This window comes from Pelecanus crispus, chromosome 2 (assembly GCF_030463565.1).
Source record: "Pelecanus crispus isolate bPelCri1 chromosome 2, bPelCri1.pri, whole genome shotgun sequence".
NCBI classification, from domain to species: Eukaryota; Metazoa; Chordata; class Aves; order Pelecaniformes; family Pelecanidae; genus Pelecanus; species Pelecanus crispus.
This window is the reverse complement of record NC_134644.1, coordinates 96,449,602-96,464,273: the sequence shown is the minus strand read 5'-3', so window position 1 is coordinate 96,464,273 and position 14,672 is coordinate 96,449,602. Positions and strand designations below refer to the sequence as shown.

The window sequence follows — 14,672 nt, the reverse complement described above, 5'->3', positions numbered from 1 at the left end:
TTTGATTTTTCAATGCATTTGGCTAATACCTAGCCCTGCTGACCAGGGTTTGACATATTTGCATAAAATTAATCATAAAGGTCTAAATACCACATCAGAGTCATGCATCAACTTCAGTATTCCATTTCTCGTCTGGTCTATGTCAGTAGGATCAGTAGCTCCACTACTGATGGATCTAGACACACTAGAGCTGTTTGGAGCAACCATCGTGTGGGATTCACTCAGTGAGTATTACTTAAATGCAGCAGGTTCAGTCTTGCAGTACTTTTATTAAATAAGTTGTCAGTATATATTTTCCTGAAGCAGAGTTTCCTCTGCTGCTGGATTACATTTGATTTGAGTAATCTGGCAAAAATTATCTTGGGCTCAAGATTCCTTCAGAAAATGTGTTCATTAAACTGGACAACTTAACACTATAGCCGTAGTCCCAAAAGGGTCCTCTTGCTTGTACAAGTCATCAGCAAATTTAAGTTGACATTTCAAATACAGTATATCTACATTTAAATATAGAAAACAAAAAAAAACCCAACCACAAACAAAAAAACAAACACAAAATATTAGTCCCAAGCATTCCATAATATTTAGCTCCATAACCAAAATGACTGTTGTCCACCAATAACTGTGGGTTCAGTGTTCAGACCTGCAAGGATTTTAAAACACTAGTATCTTTAAATAGTTGGTTCTATAATAATTCAAAGAAACCACCTCAAGTATCTGTACAGATGACTGAATGTATCAATAACCTGGTCCACACAGTATAATGGGATACCAAATATGGCTGGTCTGAACAATGTACATTGATACAAAAGATTATTTTACTGAAAGGCACAAATCTGAAATTAAACAGTAATTAACTTAATACAAGTTTTGATTGATCTGTTTACAAACAAAGAGCCCTTCTGACATTGTCAGCACACTGTCAAAATGAGTACACAGAAAACGCTCACCTCTTTTCTGCCATTATATCCTTATGCAAATCCTTTAGTAAGAAGGTGATTTTGTTGCTGTCATGTTCTATGGTAGACTGAAATATCATTTGCAAGATCTTTTGCATGATCTTCAGAGTTCTGTTTTGGGACTGAGTAGAAACTTCTCTATATTGTGTGTTACCAAAAAATGAATCAATTAAGTCAACTATCTGAAGGTCAATATCACTTGTATGCAGGGCTGCTTCTACAACAGCAAGATCAGCAATTGTATGAAAGAGACTGTTTAGCAAAACTGAATTAGCAGTATGAGTATTATTCAATTTTTCTCTGCTAAGATGACCATCAACAAACAACGTACCAGTGTAATCTTCATTAGACTTATTTTGGACTAGTTCCAGAAAGTCAATAATGTCTTTGACAACCAGCAGGAGGTCATTCGAGGAATTTTCATTAGCCAGAGGGAGAATTAGAGCATGCATTATTTTAGAATAATTTTTATTACACTTGCATAGAAAGCTGTTCACAATCTCTTTTATATCTTCAAATTTTCTTAACATAGCATCTACAGATGATGTATTATTAAACTGCTCTATTAAAGCACCAAGAGCCATTGAAGAGGACTGTCCAGTGGCTAACCTTAGTAATTGAAACTCTTGGTCTATCACCGCAAGTAAGTGTCTAACATTAAAATTCACTAATAAATCTTCTATGCTTGTAACTATAGGAAACCAGAAGTTATCAAAGTTATCAGATATATTACTGTTTCTATTTAAAGCTGATAATATCATAAGCATTGAAAATGTCTCATTTCCAACAGCAGACAACATCATTAAAGGTTGAATTACAGAAAGAAAAGAAAGGACAGCTTCTGTATCCAGGAGTCCAGAAACTTCACTGGTCATATTCTTAACATTAGTAAGAACAGTCTTTATAAGTGGTGTTCTTGAATGTCTGTTCCAACTTAGACCACCATAAAGATCATCCAGCTGTTCAAGAACACCTTTGGACATCTCCATTTCTGCCACTGGCATACTGCCCAGTGTTTCTATGATTTGTAAAGCCACTTGTCTCTTCAATGTGGAGGAACAATTGATTGAGTATGTATTATTCATCTGCAGTGGCACAGCATAGAGGGATAGCTCATTCCAAAAATCTAGCAGCTCTTTGAGAACTGAGCCATTTACATGGTGGAGCTCAGAAAACTTCAAAAGAATAGAGTTCCATTCTTTGATCTGATGAAAAAAGCAAGTCAGATTGCGAGTGATATCCATCTGAAAGTCTTCCCTACTGCAGGAGGAACTGTCCTCCAGGGTGATGAGTTTCAGCTCCTTAATGACTTCGGTGACCGCATTGTAACTAAGAGTAGAATTGCTATGCACAAAGTCACAAGGTTTAAAAGTGGGATCACTCTGAGGTGTTGCTGTTGTAAGTCCAGCAGAATGCTGCACGAAAACAAACTGAGGCCTCTGCAGGTTCATCAGACATATCCATCAGCGTCTCCAGTAACATTAGAAGACTTTCTACTTGATTAGAGAATTCCTCTTCAGTAAACATTGGCATTTTTGCTTCCTGAGTCAGTATGAAAGCATATACTTCAGTTAGTGCTTCCGTGATGTTTCCATGAGCTAATCTTTCTGTAAGGCTGATGACATTGAGGAGGAGATGAAACACCTCTTCTATATTGTAGAGCTCATCTTGTTCAAAGAGTCGCGTTATTCGCCATAAGCCAGTCAGGTTCCAATTACACGAATTGTTTGCAAATGCATCCCACCATTCTGTTAACATTCCTAACTCAGACTTTTCAATATACAAAGGTTTGATATTTTTAAAGAAATTGCCTAGGCCCCTCTGGACTTGTTTGAATTGACCTATCAAGAACTCAACATCCATGTTCCTCATATTTTGCACCAAGGCTACCATATGTTTTTGAAACTCTTTCTCATCTCTTAATGGAAAGCTGGTAAAACTAGAAGACTTGAAAATTTTAAGTGCCTTCCTTACCAGTTCAATATTCAGTTTCTGGAGAAATGTTTTGTGTTCACCCTGCAGGTCTGAGTCAATTTTCCTAATCACATATTGAAAGAATTCCATCAACAAACTTGTATTTTTCTCATGCAGGAAAGGTTCAATCTCAATATCCAAATGAGAGGAGCTGTTTTCTTGGATTTCAAAAGTTTTATTTTTCAGAAGAGTTTGAATTTCTGTCAAAAGTTCTACTGGTGAAAGTTGAACATGGTGAAAAGGATTAAGGAACATCCTTGAAGTCCTGTTAAATCCATGGACTGACTGACTAAAATGGGTTTTATTTAATGCATACCGTAAGTGTCCCACTAAATCATTGACAAACATTTGTATTTGCCCTCCAGAGTTATTTAAAAGTGTAAAAATATATTCAAGCACGCTAACATCATCTTTTACATAAAATTTGGGGAGAATAAATTTTAAAGTTTTTGTTATAATATTGAAATAAACATTTACACAAGTCATGTCAGAACCAGTTAGGGAACATTCAGGGAGTATCAAATTAAAAATCAAATTAACAAAGTCCATCACATTCATTAGCTTAGCATCTGTCTCAATGTTTCCCAGAGATTTCAGTAGAAATAAAATATGTTTTGCACTTTCAAGGTGCGGAGATGTCTTGTATTTTTCACCAAGATTCCTTAATCCGCGTATCCATCTGTTACAATCCTCTGCTTCATCCACTGTACTATAAAGGTTTAAAAAGTAATTAAGATGAGATGAAAAATTTATTTGTGAACGGCTTATGTCTTTCAGAGTATCGTCCAGAATTAGTTTGGTAATGTTCTGGAAAATGCTGATACAAACCATATCATTGTCTTGAGATACACTTTTAAAGAAAGCAGTTGTATCTTTTATCTCAGTAAGAATAATTCCAAGTTCCTTTTGGGAGAGCTTGAGAACAGCAGAAAGGGAATTTCTAATAGAAAATACATCAGCACCCTTATCTTCTCCCTCAGATCCTCCTGAGATGAAAGTATCAAGCCAAGAATTCAAAAACTCTCCGTTAACAACCTTCAGTATAGATTTCTGCAGTTCCGTTATCGTGACTGCCATCATTTCTAAAACACTTCCTATACTGTTACCTTTAAGTGGGCTTGTGACATCAACTGCATTGTTAAATACTCTTTGAAGATTAGCAAGGAAAGCTTCAAAATGTTTCCAGTCATTTAAATCACCACCTCCTTCAAATATGATTTTTAATAGATTCATTGCTGTTGTTGTAGTTTCAACAACAACCATAGCTGTATTCTTGCACAGTTCATCATGAGTGAGATTTAAAAGGCCTTCAGAGAGATTTGCCAAGTCATTTCTTAGACAGACGAAAAAGGTTGAATTCAAATTTAAGATTTTGGGTGCTGCTTCAAAAATCTCTGTCCAGGCTTGAAGCCATGTAAAAGTGCAGTGCAAAGCAGAAGGCACACTTACCTTATCTTCCAAGTTTGTTATATTAGACAGAACACTGTCCAATGGAAGCAAAAGTAAGTTGTAAACCTCTGCTGAATGATCTACAGAAGTAATGTTTGTTAGATAAAAATCAACGCACCCATTATTTACCAGGCATTCTGGGGAGATATCAAGAAACTGTTCCAAATAACAAAACGCAGTTGTTTGGAGCTGTTCATCTATAAACAAAGTTTTGAGGCTGCTCAGAGTGCTATAGACAACTTGCATCTCTTTTTTTCCTTTCTGTGCAAGAGACTGGGCCTGAAACTCTGTGTAGTTGTAAACGATTAGTAACTTTTCACAGAGAGACTTACTGGTGAAGTTCCAGAGAAGATCAACAGTTTCAGACAGAAAATCAAAAACTTGATCCCCATCTTGGAAATCATGCCATATTTGAAAAGATGAAATATCTTTCGAAGTCTCATAAAGAAATGTTAACAGAGTGCTATTGCTCTCAATATTTAAGATCAGATCATCATTCTGATACAGAGAGAAAATTATTGGAACAAGTGAGGCTACAATAGTACTGTTTAAGTTTTGGATGTTTTTGAAGAAATTGTGCACAATTTCTCCTAATTCTTGTACTTTGTATGAAAAAGTTGCATTTGAGAGTAACAAAGAAGAGGCATTACTCACTCCATGAATTGTGCTGAAAGACACATTGACATGATCATCAGTCAATGATCTGACCTCATAGAAATTCCTTAGGAAGTTTTCACTTAAGGGTTTTAGATGGTTCAAAGCAGCAATATTTAACTCTGGCCAATCAGTCTGGATATTTTGCAGCAATAGCATACTTATATAATGGATTTTATTTTCTGTGATGGAAGATGTAATTCTAGATAAGGTCTCCAATACCTCCTCCTCTTCCACTTGACTCAAATGAGAGAGCCTAGAATCAAGTTCATAGAATACAGTTTTCACTATATGCCGGAAAACTTCTGTCTTCTTTTTCATCCAGAATCTCTGAAGAGGCTGGAAATTTTTTTGTAGCTCATTATGGTGTCCAGAAACTGCAAGTGAGAAATTGGTGGCAGAATCCTTCCCCTCAGCAAAATTTTTCATCCACATAATTGTATTATTCAAGACATTTTTTATTAGAGACTGGTTTGAAGAAGCTGAGACAGCAAGCATTGTAATTTCTTCTAGGAATTCTACAAGATGAAGAAGATGATCCATTTCCTTTTCACCAGAAATCCATAATTTTTCTTCTCTCTTCAAAAACTCTTTGAAAGATGTCAAAATCCTGAAAAATTAAGCACAGGTTTTTTCTTGTTAGTTACCAGGCAGACAAGAATTGGTTAAATATATAATTTTAGAATGTAGTTTTATTTACTTAATTCAAATAAAGTTCAAATATCATTTAAATAGCAGTCATAAATCAATCACTACAAAACCTGAAATAGCACAAATGACAATTACTTTGGCTTTCAAAAATGCAACAAAACTCACTGAAAAGCGACAGCCACATTCAAATCAAAACCTGAATATAGGCAGCTAGATTAAAGAAGTGTGTTTTTATCAGTAATTATAAGCAAGCTTGTAAAACACAGAGTCAAACACCTTTAATTTAAGTACATCATATTTTCAGCTGCTGAAAAGAGCAAAGCTTTTATGCTCCACAGATTAATTATTTTATAGAAAGGAACTCTTCAATAAAATCAATGAAAATCTCTAATTTTCTGTGAATTCTGAAGAATTTTTTTTTGTTTTATCATAATTATTGAAAGCCAAAACATTCCAGTTGACCAACTGATAGCTGAACACTGCTATTTTAATATGTAGAAAAAAAGCCCAAAGCATGAAATCACAGTGAAAATTGAAATGCTCCAACTGATGTTTCCATTGTGTCAATACTATTTATCAAAAGAAAAAAATGTTTACTAGCTCTGTAAGACTGGTCAAGATCGAGGTGCATAGAAAAAGGAGCATTCCAATGCAAAGGTCTCAAGTTGAAAATACCTTCTCCTTTAATATGTTTTCTTTTGATAGTGAAGAACAGCAAAACACCACACACCATTAAAAAGCTTTGTGAAGGAATTTCTGTGTCAATTACTGGAATGGCTTCTACAGGAGAGAAACCAAGATGTCAGACATAGGGAAAAAAGCATTCCCCTCACAGAATCTCTTTCATAGACCTGTTCAGGTCACATAAATACCTCCGGTATAGCAAAGAAAACTGAAACAAGTCAGGTAATTTTGTTAGTACTACTGTGTAGAGAAAATAGTGCATACTCTAGGAACACTATTTAGGACCAAATCCAGATCCTAGCAAATGGGTCTGTATTGATCTTTAAAACAAAGTTGAGAAGAGCACAGAAGAAAAGTAATTGAACATTCAAGATATCAATTTGCATTCTACTCCTTAACTTCCATTTTCTCTTTACTGTAGATATCAAAAATATCTAAGATTTTGAAACCACAAACCAGTTCTTTGCTTCTAGAACCCATTTTAATCAAGCTGCTAAAGTGTCTGTTGAGTTCTGCTTGAATGAAAAGCATGACGTGATCTGTCTAACTGTGGAGAAAATATTCAAATTCTGCCATTTATAAACTTTTGATTCTTCATCTTTCATTGCAGTAATAGTGGTTATTTCCATTTGATAGGTTAAACAAGGGATTGATTTAGCAAAAAGCTAAATAGCAGCATAATGAAGAAGAAAGTTCAAAGTCCAGAAGTGTAATTTAGAAAGTATTCTTATCTATTAACAGCTGCGATTGACAGCATAGCATGGTCAATTGTTAATAGCACTTAATAGCAGAGGCAGCACTCAACAATTAGTCCAAAGTTGTTCCATGAGGGATATTTTTTTCTTTTTTTAAAACAGAGCTATGATTAAATGCCTTCTGTTTCACTGTTCATCTAGACATTAGCAGGGTTATAATGCAGGTAACTTACTGACAAGAAGCCCTTGTAACAATACATTGGAACCATCAGGAGTCCACCACTTTGTTTACTACTGATAATACACCAGAGATGGAGGTTTTTTAATGCTTTTGAATGACAGCCACAAAGATATAACTTTCTTTGCAGGATTCTATTTCTTCCTAGTAATACTGAAACACACCAGTCATTTAGTGAAAAGAGGCAGGGTAATTATGTTGAAGAATTACAAAAGTCCAAAGTGGAGGTGGGGTAAAGGATTTCTGGAAAATGGTTAAACAAAGAAATTACATTGACTAGTTCAACCTTACCATGCCCAGGAAATAAATGAGGAATAATCCGGTAAGTCTTGCACAAATGTTAAATAATGACCTAGGATGGTCTGCAAACTGAGCTTTTGTCTAGAACATAGAGATGCTTCTAGTCCATCTACAGAGAAAATAAAAATTTCAACATCAAGAGACAGATCAAAAAAAGTTTTTATGAACACATCTATGAACAACTTGATTGACTCCCACTGAAACAATCTGAGTAAGTCTTACAAAATTTAGGACTTGAATGTGTGCAGAAAGAGAAATATATTACATATATTTTAAAAGAAGTAAATATGCAATTTTTATCAAAGTGTCTGATGTTAATTTTACTGAATGATTATAATAAATATCAGCTCTACATAAGGCACACCTGTGTTTCCCTTACAGAATTCCTTACAGAAAAATTCAAATACAATTCCTTACAGAAAAAAGGAAGAAGATATCTTTTGAATTATACATGAACTGCAGACCTAGCTCAAATAAGATTAGTTTTATTATACCAGAGTGCTCTTAGTGCTGTACTTAGCACTGAAATGAACTGTAATATTTCCTTTTCCTTGGAATTTCAGTAAAGAGAAAGCAGTTCTGTGAAATTCACTATTACTGACCAGATAACTGAAAAATCTGGAACTGTAATAGGTTACAAAACCTGTACAATCATTTCACATTTGAACAGTTCATTTCACTAACACAGTTCTTTGATTTAAAAAGTACTGCTTATTTTTGCATACATTCCATAGCTGACCACTTACTGATGAGGTATTCAGCACATTTCTGATTAGCTCTACAGAAAAAAAGTGCAGAGGAAAAAAACCTGAAAGTGTGTTCAGAAAAAGATCTTTAGCAAGAGCAAGATCTTTCACAAATCCCAAGAACTAGCTTAAAAAAAATTCCATCAGTTACCTAAATCCTTCAGAAGCTGGAAAGAGAAGTGGTCAAAAAATGGAAGAATTGGGAGCATGGTGAGAATACTTAAAGGAAACAAATAGGTGATACTGGGTGATGTCAATTTTTAGAGCTGTTTGGATCAGCCATGTTGTGCTCTGCTTCATCCTCTTCTCAACATTTTAGTGGAGCTAACACAAATATTTAATGAGAAAGAATTCTGAAATGGAAGATCACCCATTCCTCAGCATAAATCTCAGATATTTCAAAGTTTTCCCCAAATAATTAAAAACTAGTGTATTCCAAGAAAGTTAATAGCAGATGGGTCAGGACATCTGGAATATGACAGGACAACTGGGATGAAGGAAATCAAGCATGAAGTCCTTGCCTAACATGAAACAAGCCTAGAAATACCTTTACTGGATGACCAGATAGCCTGGTCTCCCATTTATATCCCGGACTTAAGAAGCCTTCCTGACAGAGTACTGTTGCAAAGTAGTCTTAAACCAGGTTCAACCAGTTGGAATTTTCCCAATAGAATGGACAATCCAAAAATTTTCCAGCTGGCCCTAAAATCACAGCTATTTACCAGATTCAGGCTCTGTATATTTTAAGTTTTCCTTGCTAATGATTCAGTCAGCTGATGAATCCTGGGGTTGATGGGAACACAAACAGGAACAGGCTCACAAATGTAAAAATCATCACCTTTTCCCTTTCCAAGGAGTACCGTACTCTAAACCAGACAGGGAACTATCAGAATAAAGCCTGTGCTGTGCAGTAGCTGTTTCCTCACCTGACTGACCTCCTGCGGAGCCTGCTTCCTCATTCATGTATTGAGCTACCTCACATGTCCAGCTGACAAAAGTTGTCAAATCCTTCCAGTATGGGTTTCCCTCAAAAGCAAACATAATTTCTTCAAGTGTATCATTAATTCTGAAATAACACAGAAAACAAGGCTGCCATGATTAAATCAGTGATTTCTTTTAAAGTCAAATTACCTTGCAAAACATGCCATTTCTCAGTAAATCTCTAGCTAAATGCTATTGCTACTTTATGCATACAGACAGTCGTGTTGACTTAGGCAGGAACTGAGACAGGCAGGCCAATAGCAGAGTCCTTTGCTAAAGAAATTAGCGGCGTAGCTATCACATCACTCGAAGCACATCTAGACTTTACTACACAGGTTTGTGAGCAGAAAACAGAAAAAAAAGAAATCTAAAAAGCCTTTTAAGAACCCCCCAACAAAATGCTGTTGTTCAAAAAGTAACATTTTGAAATTGAAAGCAATTATCAAGAAATGCATCCTCTTGTCCTGAAATACACCTTTGCATTAAAAACAAATCGTTTTGTCCCTAAAAAAAAACAATCAATCAAAAAAAAAAAAAACAAAACACCTCACATAAAAATAGCACCGAGCTTTTCTTGCTCTTCAATGTTACTTAAACACAAGCCCCTATTCCCACTGGCCTTTTAGCTCTATCAGTGTTTTTGATGCTCAAAAAAGGAAATGTAAAACTAGTCCTCCTGGTGATTTCATAGTCATTTAGAAACATGGAGGGAGGGAAGGCAATCAACCATTGACCAACAGCAAAAGGGACAGGAAAAATGACCTAAATTTTAATGCCTAAGATGTTATTAATATCTGTGGATTTAATTCCTGCTGCCAGTGCAGCTTGTGGAATTTCTGACAGATTCTTGAATGCTTAGAGCTAATAGTTTTACTGCTTTAATAGCAAACTCTTCTGTCAAGTTTCTCACATGCATAAGCAATGTAGATAGTTGTCTTCTACACACGTTTAAGTTTGTGATCTAGGACATCTGTTCAGTATAAACGCAACTTCACATTAAACGCATTATGCTCATGCTTTACGTTGCCAAGCAATAATAACAAAATCCTGTCCTATTTTAAAGCACTTTATTGATATCGGGATTTATCTCTAATATACTCTGATTTAAGATCATTAAAGTTTGAAATCAATAGAATTACTGAGTCATTGCAAATGACAATCAACTTAATAAAGAGGTGAATGGATTTTCTGCCAAAATAGAGGAACACTGACCACTTGATGTGTTCAGAAAGTAACCTGAGGCTGAAATACCCCTCCTAGTGCATTTTCTAACTACCCCCTCTTCAGTGTTTTCCTGCATCTCCCAGGAGTCTTTCAGATCCAAGTTTCCAAGCACCCTGAGCAGCACAGTACCAGAGAGATATGTACCAGGAAGCAGGCTGAGAAGTTGCAGAAAATGCTTGGATGTGAGAAGATAAAAAGGGAGAATAGGCTTCTAAAATCCTAGATACCTGCCTACCCTCAGCCTATTTCCACCCCTATGCCCCCAAATACTAATACTAATAAAAAAAAATCATCCTCTACCTTCCTGTTTGTGCTTATAGAAAATTGTTAACACTGGGTGGTAATCAAAAGCAAAAAGCAGGGGTTTAACCTTTTTATCTATTTGGTTACTGGTTATAAATACCTTACTCCAGGTTGGTACCAGTGAGGATCTTTATGTATTAAAAGGTATACAAGATACATACAGTGAGAAGAGCAGCTGTTCCTGACAAGAGCTGAAACGGACATCCTCCTCAGATGGTGCCTCTGTGCTGAGCATTTGATTAATTTCACAGTAATAGGCATAATTTTCAGTTAGCTGCTCTTCCATTTCTTGCCATCCCAAATAATCATCCATTATTGGATCTGGCAGGCTCTGTCGCCCCTGAGTTACTTTCTGCAGAAGCAGGACCTTTCAGAGTAAAGAAAGCAATATTTGAAACCAGTAAAAGGGAAACTCACCTGAGGCTTTGGCCCTGCTGCTTAGATTTGTAATATTGATGCTATTGAAATTCAACATAAGATGGATTAAATAAGCAGTCTTTCAAACCTTCTCATTTTCTTCTGGAATCCACAGCTACTTAGCATGTCTAAAGTGTCACATCCACCCAAAAGACTCCACAGGACCACTTGTGCCTTGCCCCCAAGCACATTTTGATCATTTGAAATAATCAGTTACCCATGCACTTATTAACAGCAAACACTAAGCAGTAAGCTACAACCTCTGCTAATTTATTTCATTTCATAATAGTAATGTTAAGTAAGGCATTGCAAGATTTAAACATGAAAAGAATTCAGAAATACTTACAGATTCCTTTAGTGACTTCACCTGGTTACTTAGCTTGAAGGTCACCTCTGAGCCATTGCCAAGGCACACGTATATTGCTAAAAAGTCAATGTCATCTGAGCCCTGTGGAAGTCTCAGGTTCTTCTCAAACATTGCAAGCACATCATTGCATACATAGGAAGCATTGCTCATCAACATCTAAAATGTAATTAATATACTGTCACTTTAAAAATTAACTCAAGGTGAAGGAACAGATTTAATTCACACTGCGTATTAATTCTCACAATGAAATGTCAAAAGACAAAAAAGTACAAGGTAAAGTTGGACCAAAAGGCTGCTGAATAAAAAGTGAAATATTCTACTTAGCAAGTTCTTTTAATCCCCCCAAACAAGCCTCTGCAGCTTTATGCAAATTAATATACAAACATTAAATAACAACATACCTGGCTTAGCTCCACAAAGAGCTTTCTGATGTCTAGATGAATGAATCCATCTCTTTGGGCAAAGGGAATCAGTTTTTCCAGGCTACGTAAAGCTTCTGTAAGACATTTCCCCCACACACCCCATAAAGAAAATATTTAACCTACAGAGTAATTCAGGGACAGTACAGTAGGAAGCATCCTTCTGGGAAAGAAAAATGTGCATGATATGGTTTAAAAACACAGCAGTTACAGAGGCATAAAGGTTCCACTTTGGTTTAGATGACATCCCTGCCCAAAGCACTCCATCATTTTGCACAAATTATGTACACAGTTGTACTCTGCACTTCTGAGGAGCAGAGACTGCTCCCCTCCTGCACTGCCACTGAAAAAGGCTCATCAAGACAAGGCAGAAAGAAGAGACCAGTCGTCTTATACTGGCAAAAGCATGACCCTATCCCCTTTCACAGCTATATCAGAGTAACTCCAATGACTTCAGCCAGATTTCATGATATTCAGGAAAGGAAAACGAAGTCCTGTGTGGGCTTCTAGCTATGAATGCTGTGAATAAACTTGGACTCTTTCCATATGTAACTGATGATTTAGCCAGCAAATTCTTCTGAAATACGGAAAGGTGGCCTAATTCCTTAAGCTCCCAAGCAAAACTAATCTCACCCTTCTCAAACAAGACAACCACAGAAATGTTACCAGCTCATGTTAGGGAGTTGCCAAATCCAGTAGCTCTACAGAGGCGAGGCTGCCATAGCTCCATGCCCCCAGGTGCAACTGGCAGCAAGGTTGGGCAGGTAGGCACACAAGCCAACACGCACACAGCAAATGCACGTGGCCAGCCACACAGATCAACGCGCGCAGCCCTCGCACGCACAAACAGCACCAACGGCCTCATCCTGTTCACCTCCCTGGTTGGTCAAGATGAAGGTCTGTTAGAGGGAATACGTACATATAGATACATACAGAGTGTGGATCCCCCCCCTAGCAGCTGGGCTCAGGCACCCAGTCTGCCCAGCAGCTGCCTCTGGATCCCAGTCTCCCTCCCCAGTTGCTAGCACCTGGGCATACAAGCCCTTGAGGCTGCAGCCCCGCTCCAGCTTCTGGTACAGATGTGGTTGCTCACACACAGAGTGGATCCCTGCAATAACTGCTCTTGGACACTCAGTCTACTTAGTCTATCTAGGTCCAGGTCCCTCAGCTCTCCCCAGCTGCCTCACACATAGGAGGTACACAAACAGGTCTCTCGGTCAACCCCCAGACTCCTTGGTCTCTCTGGTGTTGGCCCAGGCCTCCTGGTTCCTCCAATAGCTGACTCCTCCTCCTAGTTCATGGGAGCTAGTTCATCTTACTCCATTAAACTCCTGAAAACAGATCTAGTTCCTCAACTTCTTGTAAAATACACCTCTACGTGCCCCGAGTTCTTCAATACTGTCCCCCTCTCTTCCGAGAATGGCATCTTCCAATTCCTTCACCATCAGTCTAGCTTTGTGTCCAAAAGCATTGCCCTCAAAGAAAGAAGCACCCTGCCTCTGTGCTTCACAGCCCTCAATCAAATCCTTACTTAACGAGATCAGAAAATCTGTATGTCCAACTCAGCATTTTGCGTCACTTGCAATGACCAGCCAGAAAATTCGAGCTGCATCTAAATCTAAAACCACGACTTCTTGTTCACACATACGTGACTGATGTCATCAGAAACTTCTCAGGCATTGATAATCTTAATTTTTATTAGCAGGCTCTTTTTCTTGAGTTAGATCTTTAAACAACAGCCACAGCAGCATACAACATCATATAAAATGACTAAGGAAATTGTTTATTCCTGATATGAGAAATTAAAGTGGGTATTATGTTGTGTTCTACCATCACTAAGGGAAACAAAGTTTTAGGAATTCAAAAGCTGCTGTAAATATCTAAGTGTGACGTATTACAGAGCCCAAATGCCCTCCTAGAAGTGGAATGCTACCCATTTCCCATGTTATTCTGTGGAAGTCATTTGAGTTAACATTTGTTAACATTGAGTTAACAAGCACGCAGCTTTACCTTCAGTGAAGTATAAATACTGTGCTATTACATTCCTTATAGCTCCATCTACCAGAAGCAATCTCTTCATAACAGGCCACTGAGGTACACCCTGAAGTACGGACTGCATTCTCTCCAGATGCAGGATTCTGCAGTCAAAAGAGGTAGAGCACAGAAACATTGTGTACTACAAACAAAAAGGTAAAGTTGCTGAAAAATTATGGGATTGTTTTGTTGTGCAGTCACTATATCATCTACTTTGTAGTTTCTTACAACAGCAGCAATATAGCTGTTTCCTTTTATAAAAAAAGAACCAAATTACAAGAGGTAGTACTAAATTATTGAACAATTTGACTGAAGTCTCTCTCTCAACAGTAGATAATGGATTTTACAAAAACCTTGGCAAACTAAGGGAACAACAGCAAAAATAAAACAAAAGAACCCCTCTAACTCTCAGCATTCACTGATCAGTCTCCCAGGTGAGTACTACAACTTGCTTTCATGGACAAGTCTACTTCTTTTCAGACTAATTTACCTGAAGACCAAAGCCATTAACCTGAGGGAAGATTTACACAAAAAAAAATCATCTCCTTCCCTCCCCTTTGCCAGGAAAAAAAAAAAAAAA

At 37.1% G+C, this 14,672-nt stretch overlaps 1 protein-coding gene across 1 annotated transcript in view; it reads right to left on the bottom strand.

The window, feature by feature from the left end:
* Positions 1-14,672, bottom strand: part of ABCA13 (ATP binding cassette subfamily A member 13) — a 208,996-nt gene that overhangs the window by 162,835 nt on the left and 31,489 nt on the right. The window contains 2 exon segments of the mRNA XM_075705757.1: positions 948-2,357; positions 2,359-5,643. Of these exon segments, the coding sequence (XP_075561872.1) occupies positions 948-2,357; positions 2,359-5,643 (4,695 nt within the window).